The sequence below is a fragment of the Cyclopterus lumpus genome, chromosome 3 (assembly GCF_009769545.1).
Source record: "Cyclopterus lumpus isolate fCycLum1 chromosome 3, fCycLum1.pri, whole genome shotgun sequence".
NCBI classification, from domain to species: Eukaryota; Metazoa; Chordata; class Actinopteri; order Perciformes; family Cyclopteridae; genus Cyclopterus; species Cyclopterus lumpus.
Genome location: NC_046968.1, coordinates 10,995,741 through 11,022,420, shown reverse-complemented (window position 1 = coordinate 11,022,420; position 26,680 = coordinate 10,995,741). Strand labels below are relative to the sequence as shown.

The 26,680-nt window shown below is 42.6% G+C and overlaps 1 protein-coding gene across 1 annotated transcript in view; it reads right to left on the bottom strand.

Moving 5' to 3' along the window:
• gpc5a (glypican 5a) overlaps window positions 1-26,680 on the bottom strand; it is a 105,367-nt gene that overhangs the window by 64,689 nt on the left and 13,998 nt on the right. The window contains exons 3-6 of the mRNA XM_034557024.1: window positions 17,159-17,619; window positions 16,832-17,065; window positions 15,624-15,760; window positions 15,354-15,479 (exon numbers count right to left, since the gene is read on the bottom strand). Coding sequence (XP_034412915.1) covers window positions 15,354-15,479; window positions 15,624-15,760; window positions 16,832-17,065; window positions 17,159-17,619 — 958 coding nt within the window. The remainder of the gene's footprint in view (window positions 1-15,353; window positions 15,480-15,623; window positions 15,761-16,831; window positions 17,066-17,158; window positions 17,620-26,680) is intronic.

Here is a 26,680-nt window from a genome sequence, read left to right as displayed (position 1 = left end):
ACCTACGTTCATTCAGTCCTATTCTTTGAGGGAAAATAGGTACGTAGTGGGCAGCATGACGCAAAGCAGATCATTAATATAAGTTGAATTTAGAAAAATATACATGAGCAATCATGAGAAATGTTTTAGATAAACATTACACGGTAAGTGATGCCATACTCTAAATTCAAGGTCCCATTCAGACGCTGTACTGAGGCCCAGTTTAAAGCTCCAGATTATTTTATGTGGCAGAAACAAGAAGCCACATCTGCTGTTTTTTTTTTTTCTCCAGCTGCAGACGCTGTGGATCCACAACAGTAAACAACACATTGGCAAAAGGGACCAAAATATCAACAATCTAATCACCCCTGTGGAAACCGTTATTTATTTTTGCTCTCAACCTCATTCTTTCTTTTCACTCAGCGTAGCAGCGGCTCAACGGGCCGCAGGAAAGAACTGCTGTTAATAGTAAAGAAGCTCATACACCTCCTGAAGGCCCCTTGAAAAGCCTCAAGGTGAGTGACAGCTGCAGAACATCAGACTCAATGGTAAGTGTGGCTATGAAACATCAAAAGTATATATTTATTTATTTATTTGTATATATATATTTATATACATATAATTGACACCTGTGTTGATATAAATAAAAGAGTTCTTGTATACATAATTAGAACACTTTACTGCAAGTATAAAACAGCAGTTGAATCAACGTTGTAACCAGGTCAAACTAAATGAAACTGACGGCGTTTACTGGAGTCGGACTGAGAATTCTAGCACTATTTGTTGTTTTTCTTTGCTGTGACAACTACATAATCATTAAACCCCTATTCACTTGCGCTATATGCATGGATTAAAACAAACATCCCACAATTTAAAGAAACGGTGAAAGGAAGAAAAGAGCTCAGGGGGTTTGGTGACACTCGTATTTGTGATGCACCAGCTGAGGCGAAAGGTGGGTCGACTCTTTTATTTCTCTCAACAGCTACCGGATAACAACCTTCATGAAGGAAGAATGTATTGCCGGGCTGTAGATTAGTCTGTTAGTTACCTGGAAATATATTAACTGTAAACTGATGGTGTTTGTCTGGCTACATTAAAAAGTGGAACTGAGAGTGAAAGAGATAAAATATTGTAGATTGTTTAACATTTTCCTTCAATATCTTATCGCCAATCTTTCTTGAGAGACAGTAAAACTGCTCAGTCTAGGTCAATTTTATAGTCAACTGATCACACGCTGTAGCTCTTCATCCTCTGATGGGCTTATCTGTGTTTATGTTTCCACACAGTATCTACACACACTTGTCTCTGTACGGCCAATCACAAGAGAATAATACAACTGCACTCCTTAAGACAACTGTTGCCCCCCCCCCCCCCCCCCCCCCCCCCCCCCCCCACACACACCACCACCACCACCACCACCACCAAAGATCCATCACAATTTCTCCCATCTCTCCCAGTTGATGCTGAGTCAGTCAATATGTTTTCCCCTCACGTGTGTCTCACTGAAACAGTCAACAGACAGCAGCTTTAAGATGCTGGGGTCACAGCTGTCGTGTGCATTCTACTGAAAGAGAAAAGCTTTAAACAACCCATTTTTTTTTTCATTTGAGAGGATAGGAAGTGATGTGCAGTAAAAAAACAAGTGCAGTTTCCCCCCAAAAAAAGAAAGTTGATGCCTGGGCTTTTGGAGCGCATGTAGTATATTAAAATAACTCAACAAAGCAACAAACAGTAAGTAAATGTACAAGTTTATTCATTTAAAGAGCACAAACGTGGGCTGATCCTTTGCCCAAACCGTGATGTGCTTCTGGGTTGACTATGGAGGGAATTCAACAGGTCTACTCTGCACACTCAGTGAAGATCAGCATCATAATGTATCTGAGGAGGATTGTACATTATCCCCCACCACCACTTTTCAGTGACATTACATGAAGCACTTTAGAACAGCTGCAGTTTACGAGCTTGAAACTGCCTGGAGGATCATACCTCGTTCCCTCAGCATGGCCTGTGTGCCAATAGTTTGATGGGTTAATTTATGTGGTGAATTCTTTTTAAAATAACAAGCCCTCGGGTTGACCGTGCACTTGTGATTATCCTCTGTCTTGTTACTGCGCTTTAATAGCATGCCCTCAACGCTGGGCACAGCGAATCGGTCCTTCCTCAAAGAGACTAATTTAACGATGCCACAAGGTGCTTTTACGACAGCATAGTGTCCGTGTAATTTACATGTCATAACAATACCTCAACTGTTATTTCACTTTAGAGGGCAAATTCATTCATTTCAGAGTGATAATTAATTCTTATTCAAGTTTATTTTATTTTTTTTGTGTGTTTTAGATTGAGTTAACAGGAGATAGACACCCATCTGTTTGTGGTTTCCAATGTGATTAAGAGTTGTAATTAATCAATCTGTTTCATGATGTTGTTTATATCATCATACTTCCAGTTCAAATTGCAATACTTGCAATCGACAATTACTCTTTGTATTACAAGTTGTTTGAATACGTAAATGAGTCATTATCAAATTAAACAATTCCAGAACAGAAATATGAACATTGTATGAAGTTCGGTTCAAAATTAGTTTAATTTGGTTGACATAGGAGAGTCAATGTTTTTTTACAGAGAGGATTTTGGAAATCTCTTCTTATCAGTCCATGAATGTGAAAATACTGTAATTTAAAAAAATCATTTAAAAAACGTTCTACAAATCAGGCTGTGAATGATATGTGAAGATATATACTGTAGATATGAAACTGGAAAGTGTGCTGTATGCAAGTGATACTGAAGAGGAGATTTCTGGCTCAGAGTCTGAGAAAAAAACAATTTTAAAGATTTGGATTGTAAAATTCACCTCATTTTGAAAACACGGCAGGTGAAATGGGTAAAATCAGCATGAAACCCCAATTGATTACACATGTAAAAACAATTATTCGATTTCTGAAATGTGATGTTCAAATATGCAAATTAGGCGTTATCTAATTCTCTGGAATTTACGAGAAATGTACAGACCCAAATAGACAAAGTGTAGTAAACTAATCCACTAGTTTGGAAGAAGAGCTCCTGTTTTGGAAGCAAAAACTTTAAAAATTGAAAAACAATGTTTTTGCCTGACCATGTTTGTTACCCACATGCGTCCGAGAAGCCGAACATTGGAAACTGTTTGGAAAAGGCCGGCACTTTCAAAAAAATACTTGGCAGTTGATTGGCTGAACCACCTGTCAATCAAACTACCATATGGGAGAGGTTCCATCGTAAAAAGCCTTTAGCGTTGGCCTTTGTTCTTCTGTCAACAAAAATAAATACTGTCCAGTTGTGATACGACTGATGTTGTTGCAGCACCGCACACACAAGGACAAGCCAGTAGCTCCCAGTTGCTCCTCACTGGACACGGATCGGTCCGTGCTCTGGCTTACTGGTCTCACGTGTGTTAGCCTGACAAGGTGGGTTTTTGTATGATAAGTGATCCCACCATTCTCCTTTTATAATCTGAATGTGACTAGAGAAGTCGCGGACACGTCGTCGAAAAGTAAATAAAAAAGACACATATTCCGAGGCGACCACCTGGCAATGTCCTCAATACAATCAATCAGTAAATAAACAAAAAGCTCACCAACAATGCACACAGCTTGGCTTTAGGTGTTATAGATGTGTTGTAATAAGAAAGTATCCAATTTTACAACACCAAAAAAAATAAGTTCCCCCCGTGCAATTCTGTAAAACGTCAGCATGACAAATGGAGCGTGCAGCGTATTTGGGTTCGCTCCTTCTTGACTGAAGCAGGTTTCCAGGCTATGCGGCGAGCAGCAGCGCTAATCTTCACAACTTCTTCACACTTGTGTCAACACCACTGCGAGTCAGTTAGCCATTCATATGCCGCTACAGATGGTCTCATCCCTCTTCTTCAGCTCGGCTGCTGACATGATTCATGGGGCCCTGTGTCTTGATTTAGGGTCTCTTTCATATTTCTTCTCACAGCAGAGGAGCATTTCTCTAACACACCCCTGAGGCAATGACCCTGCTCTGTGTGGCTGCGAGAGAAAGGAAAAGAAAAAACCTCTGCTGGGCAAAACTGGACGGGGCACAACTCTCACACGTAAACACACACACACACACACACACACACACACACACACATGCATGCTGCATGTAATACGCACATATAAGCTGATGCAAGCTTATATGGTGAAAGGTGGGGGGGGGGGGGTCTCAGCCATCTCATTAACGCACCACTCCACCCTTCACTTCCACTCTGCGGTTATTCCCGCTCCCGAAGTCAATGGAATAAGCACGTCACTATAAATGTTATCAGCAGTCGTCGGTGATTGTTTCCCCACTCAATCTCAGTCTGTTGAATTTGAACAATAATAACTTTGCGTGTTTCCCTTCTATCGGGAGTCAAAGTTTTCCTCCAATTTGTTCTCTATGGGCTTCAGATTGCCCTGTCAAAAAGGACTACAGCGAAAGACTTTGCACACCACTTCCTTATCGCTACCAGTAAATTACTTCAGGATCAGATACAGGCTGCCAACTCGCAGAAACTCCTCTCTCCAGACACAGAGAGGGGGAACAAAGAGGAGATAGAAAAGAGGGAGGGAGAGAGGGGAAGAAAAAAACGTGTCAAGACATGGCAAGAGGAGGAGAGTATCCCTGTGGAGACTGATAGTTTCAGCTGCTCTCAAAGGTCACCGGATGTTATCTAAAGATCATCTTCAGTCACCAACACTCACCTTTTTACACCATGCTCCACAGCTGGAGTCAAGAGCCTGTCAATCAAAACCTTCATATCCTGCAGCGGCAACTATGTGTCTTTCTTTCTCTTCCCAAAGTAATCAATGTGAAACACAATTCCCTCTGGAATGTTAACACAAGCAAGAAATAAGATGACTGTAGAAAAATCACCCGCGGGTTTCTGGAAAATACACATCCTTTGTGATTTCTGTTTCATGGACTATTTAATAAGACAATATGGCAGAAATGTACTGATGTTTAAGAAGTAAAAAAGACAATCAAACCAATCAATTAATCAATCTGTGATTTGTCACTCTTCATAATTAAGCTGCCGGAGCCAGTGGTGCTCAGTCATTTCTCCTAGCATTGTTTAGGAAAAATTAATAACTTTATCTACTTTAAGGACATTTTAAATGCAAATGTCTCATCATGTAGAGCTGCAACTAAGAATTACTCTCATCATCAACTAATCCACCAATCATATTTTTGATGAATCTATAAAACGTCGGAATAGTAAAAAAACTAACAATTCAAACCTCATATATGCCATCCAATATCAGAAAGAGGATGAAGAAAACCAAAAAGATTTACATTTGTATTTTTGTTACAGATTGAACTTTTCAATTAATTGTTTCAGCGCCAATATTATGTATGAATCAAAGTGCATGCCATATAAAAATAAACATCTACAGTGTCTAACATGACCAACAGAACAAAAGATCAGTTGTTTGACATATTTAACACCAAAGATGCTTAATCAATTGTTAGACGTTGTACAGGCCGACCTGCTGAAGGTGAATCTGAAATGTTTTCTCAGTTTGTGATGATTATCAAAAATCAATGGCACAGTGAATTTTTGTATTTACATTTCACAATAAAGTTGAAACGATGAGTCGAGTGAGCAATCAGCCAATCTATAGAAAATTAACAATTGTGTTATTGTAATTATTATAACCCCTATACTAAAGATTCGCTGGATCCAGCTTCTAAAATGGCAACATGTGCTGCTTTTATATCTTCGGACTGTATGTTGGACAAAAAATATTTAGACAACATTTTATCCACCAAAAACAGAACAGAATCATCAGATTAATAAAAACACTACTTTCACTGTTTGAAACACTGGTCTTCTTACTTACTGACTCTTATTTCTTTAAAGTAAGCCACGTCGTGAATTAATAAAATGATTCTGTTACTGCAACAACACAATGCCCCAGTGGAGATGGTGAGTATTATTGTCTTGTTTCTCTTTTCCGTATTTTAAATTACACCGATATCTAAAAACAGTTTTATTGAGGATCCTTGCATCTTTTATGTTGACATTTGGTCAATGTCCTCTCTTTTAAAAAGGTAAGCAGAAAGAAAATCTAATTTAATGCATAATATGAAAAGAGAACCAAGACAAATGGACACATCATTGACTAAATCAACATTAGCATGTGCATGTGGACTAACAGGTGATGCTCATTGGGGTCTTTTTCTACTTCTGGGGACCACTGCCATATCAGCTGGCTTGTGGTTGCTCAGGTCATAAAAAATAAGTGGCCTCAGAGACCGGTCACTTTAGCAGCCTGTGGCGTGGCGCCATGATTAAACCCGCGGTGAGTGATCGGGATGCAGGCGGCGGCGTCGGGGGGACGCTCGCACTGTGATGCAGACGTGCCTCGACTCCTCTGCAGCCTTGCGGGGAGCAGCTCCAGCGCGGTGGAACCGAGCAGATGGTGAACGTATGCGGCACTCATGCACGGCATCATCACCTTCATTAGCTGAAGGTGACATATGACATCATCTGGCCCGCGTGCATTATGGGGGCCAGAAAGAGTTGTTTTCTTCTTTTACTTCTTTCTTTTATTGCAGCATGGTTCAAGGTTGATGATGGGAGTAATCACAATACCTCTCACACACACAAACGTACACACACACACACACACCTACTCCTCCTCCTCCTCAAGCCTCCCCCATTCCCACCACCTCCCAGCATTAAGGTAAATAAGGGCTTCCAGCCGAGAGCCAATGAGCACGGGCCACTGAGCAGAGATGCATGTTTGTGTTGCCTTCCTCCCAGGGCCGTGCTCGTTTATCTTGGCTTGTCAGGTAAAGGGCAGACTCAGAGAAGGTGAAACTTTTTTTTTTTAATAAGGCCGACTTGGTTTCCATAGAAACTGCAGGACAACATTACAGGGACAATATTAAGAGAGCAAAGTCTGGTCTCAGGGCATCCCGCAGTGTGCCACATTGTTGCTGGAGACATTTTTGTTTACGTCAGAGAAATGAAAGAGCTATTAAGATGTATTCTCAGGCAGCCTCCAGACTCAGACCTTTTTACTGTGGGAGGTGAGATTAATGAGAGCATATTCACACCTAGCGTTCAGTTTAGGTCAGGAGCTAAAAGGTGGTTTCCACTTATAAAGAGCTGCAGGAATCTTTTGTGGCTACAAACTCCCTGATAAAGACAGAAAAGACCTCCAATGACGACCCTACTTTTTATATAAGGAACTGATACTGCAGAATGTGCTGTTTTAAGAATATATGGAGGATAATGGTCCGATTCACTGGTTGTAATGCTTTTTTGTGAATAATGAATAATAAAACTTTGAACAGCATAAAGGTTGTCTTTTCAAACTGTCAATATTCCAAATGCGAGCTACCTAAGCATTCAGAAATGTGTCCATGCTAAAAGTGCATAAAGAAGAAACAAATTGCACAGGTAATGAATACTTAATCACTACCACATTTTTTACTTTGTGGCAGTAAATGGCAAGTATGTTTAGTTAACAAACGAGTGGAAAATCAAAGGAACAGAAGGTACCACACACATTGTCAAAAGCCTGCAGCTGTGAGATAAACCAAGACAATGATACCAAGATATGAGAGTCTTTGTTTCCAGCCACACTCCTGCAAGTGAGAAATTAAGACATGGATATGGTTCACATGTAGCCATTAAATTGATGTGAAATAAGGAGCCCTTGATAATGGCACACAACCCTAATTAATGTGCAGACAAGAAGTGTTGAATTCAACATTAGCCATTTTCTTCTGCATTCAGGTTATGAGTATTATTATGATCATCTCAGTTGCTGACAAAAGTACTTTGGGGGATGCACTACCAACTCACCATACACAACACGAAACAAGAAAGGAAATATCAGGAGCTTCATTCTCGACGTCCATTACTAAAATTGCTCCATTAGTCTATTGTTTACTTCTGGAGTGCAGAACTCTTCCTGCTGTGGGAAACAGCTTTTGTCATCGTAACTATCTTACATTGTCCTGGTGATTAAGTCCCGTTTTGTCACCTCCATTTCAGTCTTTTATGACGAAACCAATAGATCCCGCTCACACGGAGGGTTTTCCCACCAAAATCGTGCTACTTCTGCTCCCTCTTTATGCGCATGAACTTTTTTTTTCCAACTCTTTGTTGCCCGCTTTCCAGCAGCCTCTGATTTATATCCAAGGTAAAGAGAAAGAGTGCTCCGCGGGGACCGAGCACGCGTTGCTCCGCGGTAGACGGAGGCCGGGCCGATATCACACCCACACGAGGGTGAGGAGGGTGTGTGCTCTGACGGCTCATCAGTGGACAATAAGACCTTGGCTGTTAATGTCCTGCTACCTGGCACGCTGCAGGGCCACAATGTGCACCAGATGCCGGAGGCAGGCGTCCAACTTGTGTGTCTGTGTGTGTGTGTGTGGGGGGGGGGGGGGGGGGGGGGGGGGGGGATTACATTGAGAAGCAAAAGGGAGTGGATACATTGAACAATTAATGGGACTAGATGGACACACACATATGGCCTCGCTGGCAGTTACTGGAGCAAAATCAGGGATTGTATCTGACCACAAATAAATGAAATCTTCTTTTTGCAGAGAGCTAGATTGAAAATGTATCTGTGCAGAGCAATCATGCATAATTCTAGTAGGGGGGGTGGGGTATATAGCAGTCGGCTTTATAGCACACACACACACACACACACACAAAGGACTTATGAACTAAATTTAGTCGGCCAGACCGTTCTTGATTCTGTCACTTGGGATAATCGTCAGGATGTGGTCCTCTGACCGAGCCCCTGCGTCTAAACCGGGGCAGGATACAAGTTCATGTTGGAGTGCAACTCTAGCCATGCAGCACCCAGACCTCAAGTGCTCCAGTGGTTTTGTGGTTATCTGCAGTAGCCAGCTGTCGCAATACAGAGGAGCTCTTCAAGAATGTCCCCTGTCCTCTGCCTCTCATCTTTCCCTCCTCTCACAGCCTCAATCACAACTCTCCAATCAGCTCTCCCATCTCTGTCCTTCTTTATTTTGTCTACTCTGATAATGTGCACATTTGTGAATTACTGTTCGGCACTTGTGTTTAGAGATTGCAAAACAAAACTATTACGGTTTGTGTACTTTGAAAAAACACTAGATCATTAAGTTTGTTCCCAGGCAAGAAGAGAGAGGAAAAACCTCAAACTATATGTTGTATTCAACTGTGTGAACTGTTGCCTTACTGGGGATATTCTATAACACATTCATCTCAAGTTGTTGTTTTTTTCATGTGATGTAGGGAAACAACTCTCTTACTTTCTCGCATGAGAGTGACTAAGAGGACAGCTATGCATAATATATTTGACAGCTCATGTTTAAAAGGTTATTCCTTTCCGTTCAAAATTAGGTCAGTTCATCAAACGAATGCAGGAGGAGGCGTTGAGACTTGATGTTCTGCACTGTGTCTGTCTATCACCTACATTGAGTTTGGTCTGTCACTGTCAGGGACAGCGTGGATAAGAACCACAACCATGCATCATTAAAACGGATGCAGAGGGAAGCAGTGGAGTCATCAGCAATCTGGTGTGTTTCCAGTGCGAGAGTAACCCAAAGTGCAGAGCTCCACCTGCTGGTCAAAGAGAGCTACGACGGCACTAAAACAGGCACGCAGCACAAGGGTTTGAATTTACTACTGCAATGACCACAGTCATTTTACTGAATAGAGAGCCACAGCAGGTTTATTAATGGGCGAGGAGTGGGCATTAATATGTGCACTGAACAAAGGTAACCAGCTGTGTTTTTATGTTTATTCGGGGCAGTATATATGGAGATTCTCTAATTTATGCACATGTAGCACAAGTTTAAAGTGTTTATTTTTAACCTCTGTGTTTTGTTGAAAACTGCTTTACGTGTTAACTGTTTGCGGTCCCACCAATCCCACTGCTGTATGTGCAAAAATAACTTTTGATCTTATTAACCTGATATATAGGAAAGCCCTTTCCTGCCACAAAGTACAGGTTTGTACATTCAATGAAGCTGTCACATTACAGAAATAACCATAACACATTGGTGTATCACTAAAAAAATGACATACTTCATGTGTTAAACGTTATATGGGCTATGGATAAACAATTAAATTTTTTATTACAATCCGGAAAGGTGTAATACCTCTTATGAACAAACCACTATAACATTGCAATAACACAAATATAAATAAACTTATTTGGGACTTGGGAGGGTCTTGATGTGTAAAAAGTGCAGTCAATGCTAATCGGCAAGGGGTCATGAGATGATTAAATGCATAGATAAGCATAATATATTTATGCAACATGAGTATGTTTTTATCAGACTTTATCAGAATTTGTTTATTTCTTGTATCTAACTGAATAATTGTACATCCCAATTATTTATATAAATCAATGCGGGAAGAGAAAGTTACTCTTTGGTTAATAAATCTGTTGGCAACAACAACTCTGAGACACGAGCAGCCTGCACAGAGGGGCCAAAAGTGGGGGTCACAAGCAGAACAAGTTTAAGAGTGAAGACATATGTTATTATTCAACCCGTGCTGTCCCCTGATGAGAACACCGTGTGGGTTTCGCAGTGAGGCTCAGACAACCCTCAAATGAGGAGACTCGTTCCCCGAGCAGGCCGGGATAACCTAAGCTCTTGATGCTTCTTCAGTGGATTCCTATTAGCAGAGCTTAAAAGCTGTCATTTCGGTTAAGCCAAGGCAAATCACCTGAGCTCCACGTCTAGTGGGGGGATGGATGCAAAAATTAGACAAATGACAGAATAGGAAAATGACAAAACAGCTATATGAATAAAAGAAAGGAATGAAATAGATATGAACAGAGCAGCATAGACCTACATTTCCTCTGCCACCTGGCCACACATTGAGGAAAGGCCTGCACTGCCCTCCAGGGCACTTATTACCATGTGATTAACCTCTTCAAGATTAACCGGGCAGCAAAGAGACACGGGAAAGGTCAAAGGTCGGTGCTCAGACAGCCACTCCAGCATGAAGGGTGGCCTGTTAAACGAAAGGCCACGCTCAAATCTACCCGCCTGTCCTCGGGCATCTTTTCGATACTGTAGCATTCATCCCGCAGTGCTCATTCCCCCCCGTGTTAAATTCCAACAGCATGCAAGGTCAGTTGCCTTATTATCGTAGAAATAAAGAAAACTGTTGTACTCAATTAGAAAAAAGGGCTCTTTGGAAATGTACACTCACCACCAAACACCTGGTGTGTGTTGGCAGCCACGAGACAAACTGCAGGTGGGGATGAATTAAAGCCAGTCTACACCGGAGGAGGTAATCATGAATAACACATCACACTCTTTTTAGCACTGCTATAACTCCTGGTTGTTGTCTCTCATTCTAAGGGTGACAAGAATATAGCAAAATGCATTCCCAAATAAATGTCCTGCCTTGCACACACTCACATATAATTTTTAAGATCCGTTGTCAAACTGAATTAGAAAGTAGAGGTGTGGAAGCTGAAAAGGAATGAGGATCAGTGTAATCCCTCGACTAATGTGCTCTTTGTCAGTCTGTTACTCCAAAAGAGAAACACAGAAAAAGATGGTAGCTGGTGTCTGTGTTTGCAGCTCATGGCAACCTGGCATTCCTTCAGTTTGTGTGTGTGTCTCCATGACGGATGGAGAAAGCATGTGGGAAAGAGTTAACCTTTCTGCAAGGACGTGGACAATGTCTCCGACCAAAGAAGATCACTTCCAGAGTTTGAGGGACGTTTCACTGGTTCACTCTTTTTGGGGGAGAGGGGTTTTATCGCTTGCTGTCCAGCGACATAAATCACAACATTTTTAAACAACTTGAAAGGTGAACAATACAAGGAGATCTGTGTTTTTTGTACTTTCTTTTTTACTTGTATGTGAACAAGGTTGCTTGTGGTGATGAATCCACAGAACAATATCACCATCTCTGCAGCTCTACGGGAGAAACTTTAGCGTCTTTCAAAAGGGTGCAAGATACGAGATTGGGAGCATTTCAACTGCCTCTCAACGGCTCTCAGCGTGTCAACGGCGAGTTGGCGGCTCACGGCTAACGATGCTAACAGGCCTGACAGTACAGACTGCGCCAAACATGCTGACAGAGAAAACAGAGCGTACCGGACGGGGAACCGGAGGGTGGGTGCTACACTTCCAGGACGACGCTGACGGTCGGAACAGCGTTATCAGCTGTTATCATCGTATGAGAGCAGCGGGACATGCTCACATGCCCCTACATGCACTAAAAGCTCGCTCAGCAGGCAATGTCAACAAAACGAGGAGAAGCTCTGACAATAACGCACACAGAGGGAGAGTAACTTCGTCCATGATATCTTAAAAGTATGCCATGTTTTAACCAACATTAACGCAAGTCATTCCCAGCAAGACGACATTCCCCAGGTCCACTCGACCATGAAGAACTTAAATTATGGTACTGAGCGCCAGTTGGAGAAATGGAAATAGAAAACAACCAAAGATAATTTGGCACGACAAGTATGCAGTGGTCAACAAAAATCGAATTGCAGTATGCAAAACACATGGGTTGAACATTCAAACCGAGACACAAATGGCATTACATTTGGGGAAGAGCGCATTCTGACTCAAAGCAGGACTCAAAGCTTCGGACTTGTCAGTCTTGACTTGGGACTTGAGCGCAAAGACTTGAAACTTACTTGTGACTTCCAAAGCAATAACTTGGTGCCCCTTCTGTTAAAAGGTGATAAACATTGCTGTTTATGATTTGGTTCCACTGCCCCCCAAGTGGCCACAAAAAAAAATCAATTATTGCAGGTTTAATGGAGTCTAAACGGTTTTCCCAACACAAGTGACCAACAACTGCTAAAAAGATTTAAATTTAGCTTTAAATTAGTAAATACTGGATTAGTGGATAAGTAAACAAAACTGCAAATCTCATGAAGCATTAGATACCAACTTTCAGTACGCAACAAACATATTTCTGATGGTAAACGAAACATTTTGACATATTTAGGCGTTATTTCAAGTCCTTTCTCCTGCATGTTTTGTAAATTGGCTCTTTTTCACATTGTTGCTGTACGCATAATAACACCTCTCCATTTCAGTGCAATGCAAAGTCTGTGTGGGAATATTCAAGGTAAAATGAGCCGTCACAAAAGATGACAAAACTGTTAATAATCATAATACTAATCAGACTATTTAATGTCCAATATTTATGAATGTGTAAAGCAAAGGACGAACCAGAAAGAAAGAATGTGTTTTACCGACTCTCCCCTGAAGCAAAACTCCATCATCTTCATTCACACAGACGGTGAGATGAAAGCAACCTGTGTTCTTCCTCTATGATCATATCTGATTGTTTTTTATCTTTTTATTTACCGGGTGCCCAGATGAGGACCTGAATTAAATCTTCCTTCCATCTTAAGCCCTGTGTCATGTCTTGTTTTTTGCTTGTCCTTTTTTTGTATTAAATAAAACAAAGCACTTCTGCAAATCACTACTTCTTAAGACCATAAAACAATCTGGGCTAGCACACACAAAGGGATGTTATTAAAGGCATCCACACACGTTCAAATGTACAGTTTGACACACACACACAAACACACACACACACAGAGAGCAACTGAACCAATCGTTTGAGGTCTCTGAGGCCTCGATAAGCTTCGGTAAATCAGCCACCATCCGGCAGTGAGTTTTTTTCCCTTCTCTCTCAGTGGATGTTGGGTTATGACCCGTAGGCAGGAGATTATTTATTGCTTTTGTCTCAGCTTGTGTTGACTCACAGCCGCTCATCTATGGTTCTAGGCTAATAGAAAGCAGCGCAGGGTCTGCAGGAAGTCTGCTAAGCTGCAGGGACTCGATAGTTTCCCCAGAGACTCGTCTCCCCACATTCTTAATGTCTCTCAATTACCCAGCTTTCTTCCTCTCCTTTTTTTTTTGGTAATGACCGAATCAAAATGAAAACCTGTGAGTGAACCTGAGGTGAACGAGTCCCAATAAATAAGTGTTAGTGTGAATGAGGAAAAGAGGAAGGAGGGTTGGAGAGCTGAGAGAAGCCCACAGACCATACACATTTCCCAGAAGCTGCAGGCAAAGATGATAGACAGCCTGCTTTTCCTCCAGCACATGAGAAGCATCTCTTTTCTCAGAGTTGGCTGCCTCCTTTGTAATGGAAACAAGAGGTGTGATGTCGGTAAAATAACAAAAGATGAAAAGCCTAAATTGTCAATGCTAGAATGAAACTTAACCTAGATACTCTGTCTCCATAGTAAAGCCATTTTCTGATGAGCCACAAGCGACCACACATTCTTCAGAATGTCTGTGAATCTCTCCGATTGCTAAGAAGGCTGTGAAAACCCTCCCTTTCCTTTTCCACCCTCCTTCTTTCTTACCTTCACACAGCAGCTGTGAAATGAGCTCAACAAGTCTGTCATCCTCGACAATGGGCTGTCTCACCCAAACCGGCGACTACAACCTCACCGTGGTTTGAAATACGGACCAACTTGCCATTTCTACAGCGCTGACAGCGGCTGACAGTTAAGAGGAACAACCACAGACCAAGGATATATGAGGGGTTCTTGAGTGATGACAGCACGGGAGAGATGGAGAGCTGTAATGTAATGGAGACAAGGCCGCTGACTGATACTATGAAAGAGGGCAGTTTGTTTGCTCCAGCTCACAACCATTCATAACCAAGATCTATGTTTGAGTGCACCAACAGTTAATGGATGTGTGTCTGTGTGTGTGTGTGTGTGTGTGTGTGTGTGTGTGTGTGTGTGTGTGTGTGTGTGTGTGTGTGTGTGTGTGTGTGTGTGTGTGTGCGTACGTGTGTGCGTGTGCGCGTGTGCAACATCAGGATCATACAGTGAGATGAGAGCAGTCAAGACTGGGTCGGACCCACCGGCAGGTCACAGGAGATTTTAATTGGGTCGCTGAATAAATTTGCAGAATTTCTTCCTTTTATTTGACATTTATTCTTCTGATAATTGTAGCATACTTATAATGTACTTGAATCTAACATGAAAGAAGAGAGCTCATTCAGTTTAACTCTGTTAACTCCTCCTAAATGCATTTACTCATATATAAAATATTTAACGTGTAGATGTTTTCAATAACACATGCATAAAATAAAGCTGTGCTTATTCAAACGTGGTTTTCCTATTCAAGAGACTAAATGGTGAAACGGGAATGGCAATAGAAATGGTCAGGAACGTTCCTGAACACACAGATTCGCTCTTGGGAAACACTTTGTAGAGTGATGTTTTTTTGTCAATCAAATATACATTTAGACGTTACAGCACATTTACAGTAAGAGCTGTCGGCTCTCGCATCATTACCTCATTAGAAATCTCCTCATCGAAAAACCCGACACACATGATGGTTTACTTGTCGCCCACCTGTTTTTTTTTAAAACAAACCTTTTTACGATGTCGGTTCCATTCCAGCAGGACAGCCCGTCACCAGAGGCCAGCTCACTCACACACAGCTGATCCGCCAGGCCGCCGTAGAACGTGCGGTAGAGACGTAGGCTGTTCAAGAAGTCCCTGTAAAAGCAGCCACAGGCGGTGCACACAGATAATTAACTTGTTTAACAAGGTGTCTTACATATTGGTTGTAGACTTAAAGCACTCAAATCAGAAAATGCCACTTCCTTCTCTGCACACATCTGGTGTATTTCACCAACGTACCTCCTCATGACAGCGAGCGAGTCCCCCGACGCTCTGCCAAGAGCCTTCAGAGGGACGGAGGCTCTGCTGCTGCCGCTGCTCTGGATGCTGACTGACTGCGCAGCCCGCCTGCTCGGTGGGCCACACAGCTTGTGCACCTATTACCCAATGAGACAGATGCAGATTTGAGTCTAAACACCGAGAGATAAACATGTACTTTAAGGCTTGAAAAAATTGTACTGGTGCATGACAAATACGCCTTATTTTAATGCTTGAGTGACAGGTTTTTTTAATACTAAGACCATTAGTGCAGCCAAGCCTATCATCTCCCTGAATGTACTACATGGGATGCCTATCAAGCAGCAGTGGCCCTCGACAACCACTAAATGGAGCTGTGGCATATCTATCAGAGCAGAAAAGAAAGTGTAGTTCAGGAACACACATGCTGAGGCATTCATTTCAGAAATACCATAATGTGGGAATAGAAAATTGCACTACATACTTTATGATTGGACTTTAACAGATGACATGTGTTTTATGGCAGTTTAACTACAACGTTTCTGGATCATACGGATGCATTTTGAGAGTTGTGGCCTCCTCTGGTCCGACTAACCTGTTAAAGTGCGTTACAATCTGCTTAGCACTCAATAATTAGAGTTATTAGCATGAATATCCATAATGGTTTATAACAATATTCATAATGTATGTATTTATAATGACTCAATAGGTTAAGTATCACAATACTTCATCATTAATGGTCACCTTATTTGTGAGGATCATAGTATATTAATATAATATAATTCCTATTGTTAATATACATGATTTTTTTGATAATGCATCATAATTATTAGTATGCTATTATGCATTACAATGGGGTTATAATGTACTCTAAGTGGTCTAAGTCTGCTAAGTAAAGTCAAAATGGCATTGTAATCATGTAAAGGTATTATGATACTTGACCTTATAATCATTATATAACGCTTCATATTGTGTTGTGATTATTGATATAAAGCATTATGAATATGTATGAATAATCATACAGTACTATAATCAGATTGCAACACATTTCCAGTATGTTTATAATGCGTTACAGAAAGGTGTTACAGTGCTTTATCCTTTATCTCTTCTTCCATTTGCTGGTGGTACTGGTTTTGGGCTTCCACAAAGCCCCATTACAGTTCCAAGTCTACCATCTTCAACAATATAAATCTCTCCTCAGATGATATGACCTGTGCTGAGAGGCGTGGTCCATTTTTCTGAGCGTGTCCGACCGCATCGTGAAGCAGCGTGTGAACTCCCAGTAGCACTTCCTCCAAATCCTGAGGTCCGTGCATCCGTGCCGACTGGCCCTCCAGCGAGCGAACAAACTCCCTCCAGTGGGCGTCAATCTCTGCCATGCTTGCCAAGCAGCCCCGCATCACGTTGAGGCAGTAACCCATGCAGGGCCTGGACTGGGTTAAGCCCTGTGGAGCAAATTACTTCGGGATCAGTGATGCTGGAAAAGACTTTCATTAATTCCGATCGATAAACTTCACGTCGGAGACATGCACCCATACCTGGCAATGAGGACAGTAGTGCATCTTGAGCAGGGCCCGCCTGCACTCCCGGCTCAGCTGTAAGTGGTCTGTGGTATTGATGACCTCGATACCGAGGTGCAGAGCCTGAAGGAGAAGCTTCCCGGACACCCCAGAGCGGGTGACCTGGTCAGCCAGGAGGCTCGGCACCCCACCAAACGGCCTCACATCCCTGCTGGACGACCTTACACACTCAGCGTAGTCTGCTGATATGTCGCTGAGGCCCGGGTTGATGAGGTGGTTGTAGACCAGCGGGAAGAGAGAGTCGAAGAATCGCTGCACTAAGTCCTCAACGTTGAGCTCGGACCCCAGCAGGAAGAGACTGATGTCTGTGAAGAGTTCCCGCACGGGGCCCACGGCCTGGTCAGCCATGTCGCGGTACGACTCCTGTAGGGCGGCATTGGTGTGATTCTCTGCCTGTCTCATCAGGACCTCAAAGGTGTCTGTGGGAAGACGACAGGAAAGAGAGAGAAAGACACGATTACAGAGGATTTCAACACGTTATCATTTTTGATCTTGCTTCAGAGTTCAGAGATGCAAAAATGAGAAATGAAAACCCAAATATCCTCAAACTGGCAACACTAAAGGCTGAGACTAGTGAGCAGTTATAAGACCGAACACATTACAGTGCCCTCGCATAGCTTCTACTTCCATTAACCCAGAATGAAGAAAAGAGGACTGCAGGGGTCCCAGCAGGAGCTGAAGCGCCCTGCGTCTTCCCACAGAGGGGGGAGAGCACGTGTTGAAAAGCAATTTGCTCTCTAATCAAAAGCTGAGCTGACAAAGAAAAATGGATTATGCTGCGATATAATATGAATAGAGCTCCAGTATATAGTGTAGTGTGTAAAGGCTCCCTGTGTCATCGGGGGTCTTGGAGTGAGAACAAGTGGATGAAATAGAGAGGAGAGAGAGGCACATGAGGTTCAGAGACTGAAATGAGGGAGAGGAAATGTTAAGAGGGGATGAACATTTTGTTGTTTTTACAAATTAATTCCACAAAATGACATCTAGACATCACGCTTGTTGTCGTACAAGCACACAAGCACATAACAGACTGCATGCTTAACAAGGATAAGATGCTCACTTGCAAACTAAAAACATGTATTCGCTATCCTCAGCACATGCTTTTCCACCCACACATAATTTTTTGATCAACCACGAAAGTAAATGTCAAGCAAATTCTGCTAAGCTGTATTTGACCAGAAAAAAAGGGGTCTGTCCACTCCTGATAAAGCGTCTAATACTCCGGCCGCTGCATCAGGAGGCAAAAGAGTATCGCGCTGTCGCTCTTTTGGCCGCCACAGCCGTGTAACCCAGTAAGCAGTGTGGGTTTCTGCGTGTGCATATTTCAGGAGCGGTTGTTTGGGAAAGGGTACGGATTATGCAGTGTTATGGCATCCAACATCTACTTCATTGTGTGGGGCTGTTTGCAGTCGTTCAGACGGGACACTTGGCGTGGAGGAATAACCTCGAGCGAAATAGAAAATGTTTCACCAGCAGCACGCTGGCCTTTATCCCTTTGTCTCTCTCTTTTTTCAGCTAATACCTGAGCCATGGCCTATTCTCACATCATGTGCTTGTCATGAGTTGCGAGGCAATGGTCAGGGTGAAGGCCTGGAGCTGCCTGGGGGGGCTGAGAGTCTGGAGGGGGGGGGGGGGGGGGGGGTAACCAGTGCCACAAGGGCTTAGACGGTCAAATCCAGCACAATATGCAACGACGTGGAAAGATTGACCGAAAACGCACTGGGTGGGTGGGGGGGTGGGGGGGGGGGGGGTGGGGGGGGGTCGGCTGCGAGGGGGGAACAGAAAGGGGTCTGGCATGCCTGCAGGCGCATCTTCTTAAACACCGGGTACCGGGAACTGAATCTGACCCGCGGGTCTTGTGTCTCACATGGACCTGATAGGTGGAACAAGATCCGAGGCTCAGAGATGCGCTCGTGTGTGGATGAGAGAAGAAGCTGCACCTCCTACACAACACAGCTGGCACGCTGGTCAGAGTGCAGCACACAAAAACAGAGAGAGAGAGAGGATGTCTAAAGAATGAATAAAGACATGAGTGGCAGCTGTGGAAGAGCAGCGTGGAGGTAACAGACAGATAGAAGACAGGCGCGCAGACAGGCAGAAAAAGAGAGAGAGAGAAATGTGTACACTGTGGAGTACAGTGAGAGATGATTACAGCCCTCGGATGTATGAAGCGGAGCAGGCAGAGTTATGAAAGCTCCCACAGGGATTACGTGCACGTGCTTCTGGGGGAGTTTACCACATGAGATTGTGGAGTTAATGAATCCCAGCTGTCAAGCCCCCGAACAGATATCTGTGTCGTAAACAAATCTATCTCAGGTTTTCTCTCCCCGGTTTATTAGTGTGCTTCCTAGGACACAATTGTCATCAAGCCACTTACCGACTTCCCCGCCATATAGGTCCATAAAGGCAAACGTAAGAAGGCATGGATAATGAGCTGATCAGCAATTCTGCCGTTTAAACAAGTCTGCTGTGTTAAAATAACACCCACACAGAAGCTGCCAGCTGTCCAGGCAGGGGTAATGACCAAAGAGAGAGCGTGAAGCGGCGTCTCTCACTTGGAGGCCGAGACCAGCGGCGAGGCTTCTGGGTAAGCCTGAGGACAGAGATAACACGAGGAAAAGAGAAGATGAAAAAGTAGCAGAGTGGAAAGACGGTATATCTCTTGGCTTTTTGAGACAGAATTATCCAAGGCTATCTGACACACTGTTCGCATTTTGAAACCGTTTTCTTTCAAGCTGCGGCAATCCGTATGTGTTTTATATCAACGATGAATCAAGTGCCTATGTTTCCGTCGCGTTTTAGTGCCTTTCTGGCTCAACTTTAACATTTGGGTTCACCATCACCGCTGTTATCAACATTGTCTACAGCTAAGAAGCTCTGATAAGCCCACTGTACAAAAGCTTTAAATTAGTGACAAGCTGGGAAACATAGTGGAGCATGTAGCAGTTAAAGAGCCAGATATTCATCTTAGGAGGTCATAGAGACCAAAAACACAGCTAAAAGAAGTTGAATATTGGACGTACATTCATGAAGTGGCCACAAACATGACTCCAACTGAATGCTACTGCTTCTCATGCAAACGTTCCCCATACAAAGGTTGTGTTTGTAACCTTATGTCTGGCTGGCTCTGAATAAACAAATACATTGAACAAAAATACAGTTAATGCAGATTTAAAGCTGACCACCTGCAGATGAATCCTCATTGAGCCATCGATCCAAGTGTAATCACTCGGCAAGTATATTTCTCATAATGTTTCTCAATCCTTAATTATATCATTTCTGAATCCTATATCCGAGGACCTCTGGGTGTGTTAAATAAAATAAACAGACCTAATGAGGACGCCTGTTTTGTTCTGTGTGTGTTCGGAGTGTCAATGACCCGGCTGATAAGAGGAGAGGAGACATGTTTGCATTTCTGGCAGCGGGAGGAACACTGAGAAGAGGCTGAGCCAGCGTGATAGAAAACACTTGCGTACTGTGGAGTGTGTGTATGTGTGTGTGTGTGTGTGTGTGTGTGTGTGTGTGTGTGTGTGTGTGTGTGTGTGTGTGTGTGTGTGTGTGTGTGTGTGTGTGCGTGTGCGCGCGTGTGTCTATGTATTTTCATGTATCAAAATGTTAGCAGAGCAATGAAAAACAACGGCAGCTGCTGGCCCGACGCGATAAAATACCATAAAGACAAGACAAACAGAACCTTTTTAGAAATGAAAACATGGATAAGTAGCTGGTTGTTGAATATTCTGTTGGTGGTTACAGAAGTGATTCAGAAGTATACATTGTAAAAGTATTTTTGTTGGTTTATGGACTTTCATTCCAAATGTTAGCATACAAACCCTAAACAATTAGCATGCATGTAGGTTTAGTTTCATATTTAATTAGATTTTATGAACATTTATTTAACTGCATTGAATGGTATCCACTTCTAATGAATGTAGAACAATTTAAAAAGGGAAGAATGTGCAACTTTCAATCATCATTCAGACTCACTATAAGACACCATTCCAACTAGGCACCCATCAACCTGCGTAGCTTTCTCCCTCGCCTGCTGGCATGGCAAACAAACTGTGATAGATGAACAACTAATGTTCGAAAGCTTGGTTATCATCTAGATAGATTGGCTATTATATAACCATCACAAAGCCCCAGTTCAGTTAAATTCCTCAGTTGCAAAGCTTTCCTCCATGTCTAAAAGGCTTTTAATTTGATCCCATTTTATTCCTTTCTCGCATAATTGCTGCACTTCTCATTTTCTTTAATGTAGGATGATCTGGTTAACTGTGACAGGGGTAGCAACCCGAGTGATAAGTTGCACTTAAGGTCAGGGCTTCTGGCAGTTGGCACTAAACGAGAAAGAAGAAAAAAGAGGAGTATGTATCTTCACTGTGCCACCTGTCTCGCTCTGGTTCTGGCTCTGCGTATGTGATTGGGGAGGTAACAGGGATATCTTCACATATTTTTAGCAGATCAAACATCAGATGCAGATGTTAGACAATTATGAATCCACATGGGAAATACAATATACATAAAGGTAGCCATGACGTATCGATTAAGCCAATTGAAGATGTGAACCAATAAGAGAATGCAGAGTGTTGCGTTCGCCACCAGAGGGAGACATTTTATTTTACTTTATTCAGCATATGTAGGAAATTGGATCAGTGTGATGTTCAATAAACAGAGAAGCAACTGACTAAACATGTGTTGCATGCGCGTCCAACTACTGGTCACTGTCTCCAAAAGCAGCCACAGACAGCTTATCCAGATTTGTATTTTGTACTTTGGTAAAACGTTGAGGTACAGTCAAGGAATATTAAAGATATTATTAAAAAACGAACAGCCCTAAAGTGGCAGATGTGCACACATTCCAATGTACTCACATCACATGATTAGTTTAAAGTAGTACAGAGGATGTTACTCATTGAATATATTAGTTTTTAGTGTCAATAAAACACAAACAAATAGCAAATATATTGAAACTCCAACCATGATGCATTTAAACAAATGAAGAGTTATTTGATATCAGGCTCAAGATAGATTTAGGACACGCCTTACAGTGAGAATAATGTGCCTTCTGTGACTTATCGTGAGCATCAAATATAGTGAGCAAGCACTATATTTAATTAATCATTAAAAAGGTGAAACATGGCCTTCAGATGCAATTTACTAACTATTTATCTTTACTAATTATCTGATATGATGGTTTAGCAAGCATGTGTGCAGGTATTGTCAATATACTGCATCAACGCCGTGTGTTTGTGTGTGTATTTATATTCAGTTTGAGGAAACTGATCCGTCAGCTGGGTGTGAAATAAGATGAGCCTTTGTAGTTAAAGATCCCTTTGAGAGCGACAAAAGACCAACGCTCCTGTTCTCCACCTCTCTCTCTCTCTCTCTCTCTCCCTCTCACACACACACATAGACACACACACACACACACACACACACAGACAGGATACGCAGCAGCATTGTTGATATAGTAAATGTATCACATTGCATAGTGCATCCCTACATGTGCCCCGTAATGTGTTCACAGATCTCGTCGATATCAGCTCCCGCGTTTGAAGCTTCCCATGTTTCCGGCTTTCAAGCACTCAAATGCCACCAGCCGACCTCAGCTGAGCTGTTGAGCAACAAAGATGGCTTTTATTAATGTGATTCATCCTCTGTGAATGGCTGCGACCACAACAGAGAAGCCCGGTGACATCTGATAGGCTGCAGAGAAGGCCACTCTCTGCAAAGAGGATGAGTCAGTGGCTCTGTGGGTTCAGCTCGTCCCAGAGCAAAAGACACACAATGAAAGTCAACGACTTACAGGGTGGCAGCGTCTGTACAGTCAACAGAAAGCTATGTCTTCTTCATCGGGGCAGATGAGAGCACCCACACGCTTTGTTGTTCCAGGATGATTGATGGCGATGACGATGACCGTTTAATGCACAAATGTTTTTGGTAGCTAGACAAATTGAAAAGGTCCACAGTAAAACCTAAAAGAAAATCCAATTGCCTTCCTACACTGGGTCAGAATGATTCCAAAGCATTTCTTGGTCATTTACTTAAAATTAATCTAAAAATAATTCATTGTAATGTGCTGCTAATCATAAAGGTAAATAGCATTATTTTTTTTAAACAGCTCCCTTTCAACCCAAGTCAATGTGCTTTTCACTTATTGTTCAACTTAACTGCATATAAGTTGAATTTGTGTTTGTTTGTGGACACATTTTCCACACTGTGCACACTGTCTCCATTTCCCTAAAGAGTTGTACCAAATTACATAGTTCAAGTTTCTAGGAAACTTCTTTGAAATGATTAGAAAGTAAATCAAAATGGACTGACACGTAAAATAAAATATTACAAGACATATTTTACTTTCCCTCTACTTAAATCACCATTTCCAAAAATGTGTGCAAAGTTGCTTTCGATTCACCTAGTAATAAATGAGGTCTATTTTAATTCGATGACATGCCTTCAGGCTGTGAAGTGGAAGCAGCTCTGGTTATTCTAACAAACTAACAGGCTGTTAAACTGCTGGATATAGAACGTAAAAATAAACCTGCCTGTTATCTCTGTATCCACTGAATGCTGCACTGTCCAAGTTTTGCTCTTCTGGCGTGAAAAAAATAAGCATGTTAGATGTGATGAAGAGGAAGCGGCGCCGTCATCACACGACACAACACAGAGCTTTCCAGGTTTGGGCTGAGGAAGTGCCTGAACATCCCACTTGGCTACATCTAGCTGCTCAGAAGTCAAATTATTCATGATGAAAAGACACAAGATAAGATGAAATGAATCAGACTTCGCATCATCGGACACACAAACAAACAATGACTGTGCCGACTCAGCAGCAGATGGAGGTAAAGCACCGAGTGTTATTCAGTGAGCTCAGTGTACCTACTCTGATCAGTGTGTGCGCGTGTGTGCGCGTGTGTGCGCGTGTGTGTGTGTGTGCGTGTGTGTGTGTGTGTGTGTTGGAACATGTGCAAGCACGTTCTCAGGGGGAAGGGGAGAAATACATAAAGGGGGGACGTCTGAGTCAAAGTGTCCAATCTCAAACTGTTGCTCTGAGTTTGGACCCTCTGCCTCCTTTTCGACCCGGCGGCAGCACGGCACACACCAACAGACTGACCGCTCTGACCTGCAGATGGCAGAGAAAATGAGAAACATTTTAAAGACCCAGGATGTTTTTGTTTTCCTTCTGTCCTCGGTTTCAATAAAGGGGGCCATTGTTTTAAGACTGAAAACAGTCGCCTGCTCAGAGGTGTTACAGAAGTGTGCCTTGGCTCTGGGTTTCTCAGAGAAGGACGGAGGGGGGGGGGGGGGGGGGAAATGTGAATTATTTAAAAAACCACAGAGGAGAGGAGAGAAAAGAAAGATAAGAAGGGATGAAGGAAAGGGAAGAAGGGGATGAAACCAGGAGGGGAAGGGAAATGGAAAAGGAATGAAAGATAGGGAACGGGAGAAAAGGAGAAGAAAAGAACGAAAATGAGAGGCGAGGAGATGAGAGGCACATTAAGACTGTTAGTCATTTTAATCTATCCTGCCTGGAGGCCAGCTCAACTTACATCAGCCCTTATCTCTGTGTACTTCCTCCTCTGCATCAATAAACAGGCTCCTCCCCACATTAACAGCTGACAAACACATATTTACCTATAGCAAATTCAGTCGTCCTGTAATAAATCTCACAACACCCACCTGAACTAAAAAAAAAACGTACAAAAACATTTCCCTCCATCTGTCTATGCGGGTACCCTTTTCACTCTCCATCTCTCTCTCTCTCCCTCTCTCCCTCTCTCCAGAAGGCTTAAAAGTCAATATTTGAGGATCTGTTGCAGCTCTTGAGCACTTCAAAGAGCACAGAGCTCTGCTGTGAACATGGCCTTTAATATGCCGTTCAGGAAAAGAAGCAGAGAGGGTCAATAAAGTGGGGCACAAGTACTTCTTGTCGGGAGGTGTGTGTGTGTGTGTGTGCGTGCGTGTGCGTGTGTGTGTGTGTGTGGGGGGGGGGGGGGGGGGGGGGGGGGGGGTCAAATACCCTTTCACACATTTCACACACCCTTTACACGTCGACTTGGAAGAAGAAAACACTTTCATACATATAGAAACCCAGTCAGATAGAGAGCGGGCGGCCACAGTTTTAAGTACAGAGTGAAAATTATAATACTATAATAAAGCTTTCATTAGCTTTCAAAGGTAGCTCTGTGTGAGGCTGTGTGGAAGGTTTCCCGTGGCCGGCCCTTGGGAGCGCTTAGATGCCAGTGAAGGAGTCAACAGGTCTGTCATAAGCCTGAATAGAGGGCCTAATGCACACAGCACGCCACTGATTACTCTATTGAACTGGATAATTACATTAGATTCATAAAAAGATGATGTGGAACATTAGGTTCAAGGATGTGAACTTGGTCCACTGTGCTATTTCACCTTGTTGATTGGCCTTTAAAAGAGGAGCCATTATGTTATTGATTAACTTCTCATTATAATAGCCCATAAATAAGCTGATGACATGTACAAAAACATACTGACGCACTTGCTTTCATGAAAAACTAACGCGCTGAAAAGGCAGAAGACGTGTCTGAGACGGTGAAGTCAAAGAGCAATTTTAATATCAGACATCCATCAAAGCGCTTTGTTCTTTAACATTTGGCATTTACTATTCACTCATTTGAATTGTTTCCAGGCCATCAGTAACAAATGTAGGTTTAGTAGGTTTTAAAAACATATTATGATCTATAAAATTGCATTTTCCCAAAGGACAAAAGTGACGCACGCCTTCAAATGGACATGTTTAGTAAAACACTGTGTATACATGTACTGTTTTATGAATTAATAAAACTAAATCAAATCACTTAACCGCAGTTTCTGGAGCTCACATGCAGTTTTGATTAGACTGCGAGTCAACAACCCCCAGGGCAGTGGCAAAGCTGAAGTAAAAATATCTTAAATTGTGGCACATGATCACGTAATCATTATTTGTAAAAATGTGTCATGTTTATTCTGAACTAAGTAGAGAAAACGGATAGGTTTATCAAACTGTCTCATCAGCTGGAGAGAAAAGGCCATCAAGACACTGGACTCCCAGCAGTAAAAACAACATTCATTTGTCACTCATGCCAGGATACTCAAGATAAGAAGGACTATTACGCCATTATATCTGCCATGTGGGGAGAAGGACAGGATGAGGAGGAAGAGAAGAAGAGGGGAGAGTTGGGGCAGACAGTAGGCTTGGTGTGTTGCTGTGTTTAGGATTTCATCGCCCAGACGACTACAGACTAATCCCTGGGGGCTCCTTCCTTACTTAGGAAATACTTCCTTCCGTCAGACTGCCAGAAAGGTCGATTTCTCCTCTCCAAACTACTACACTGAAACAGAGAAGCACAATCCAAAGCGACACGCCCGGACTCTGAGAGAAAAATATGACACTGATTTCATAGAATCTGCAGCGTTTGTGGTGAAATCTGAGCAGTTTCCTCTATGTATCAGTTATGGAAAGTCCGT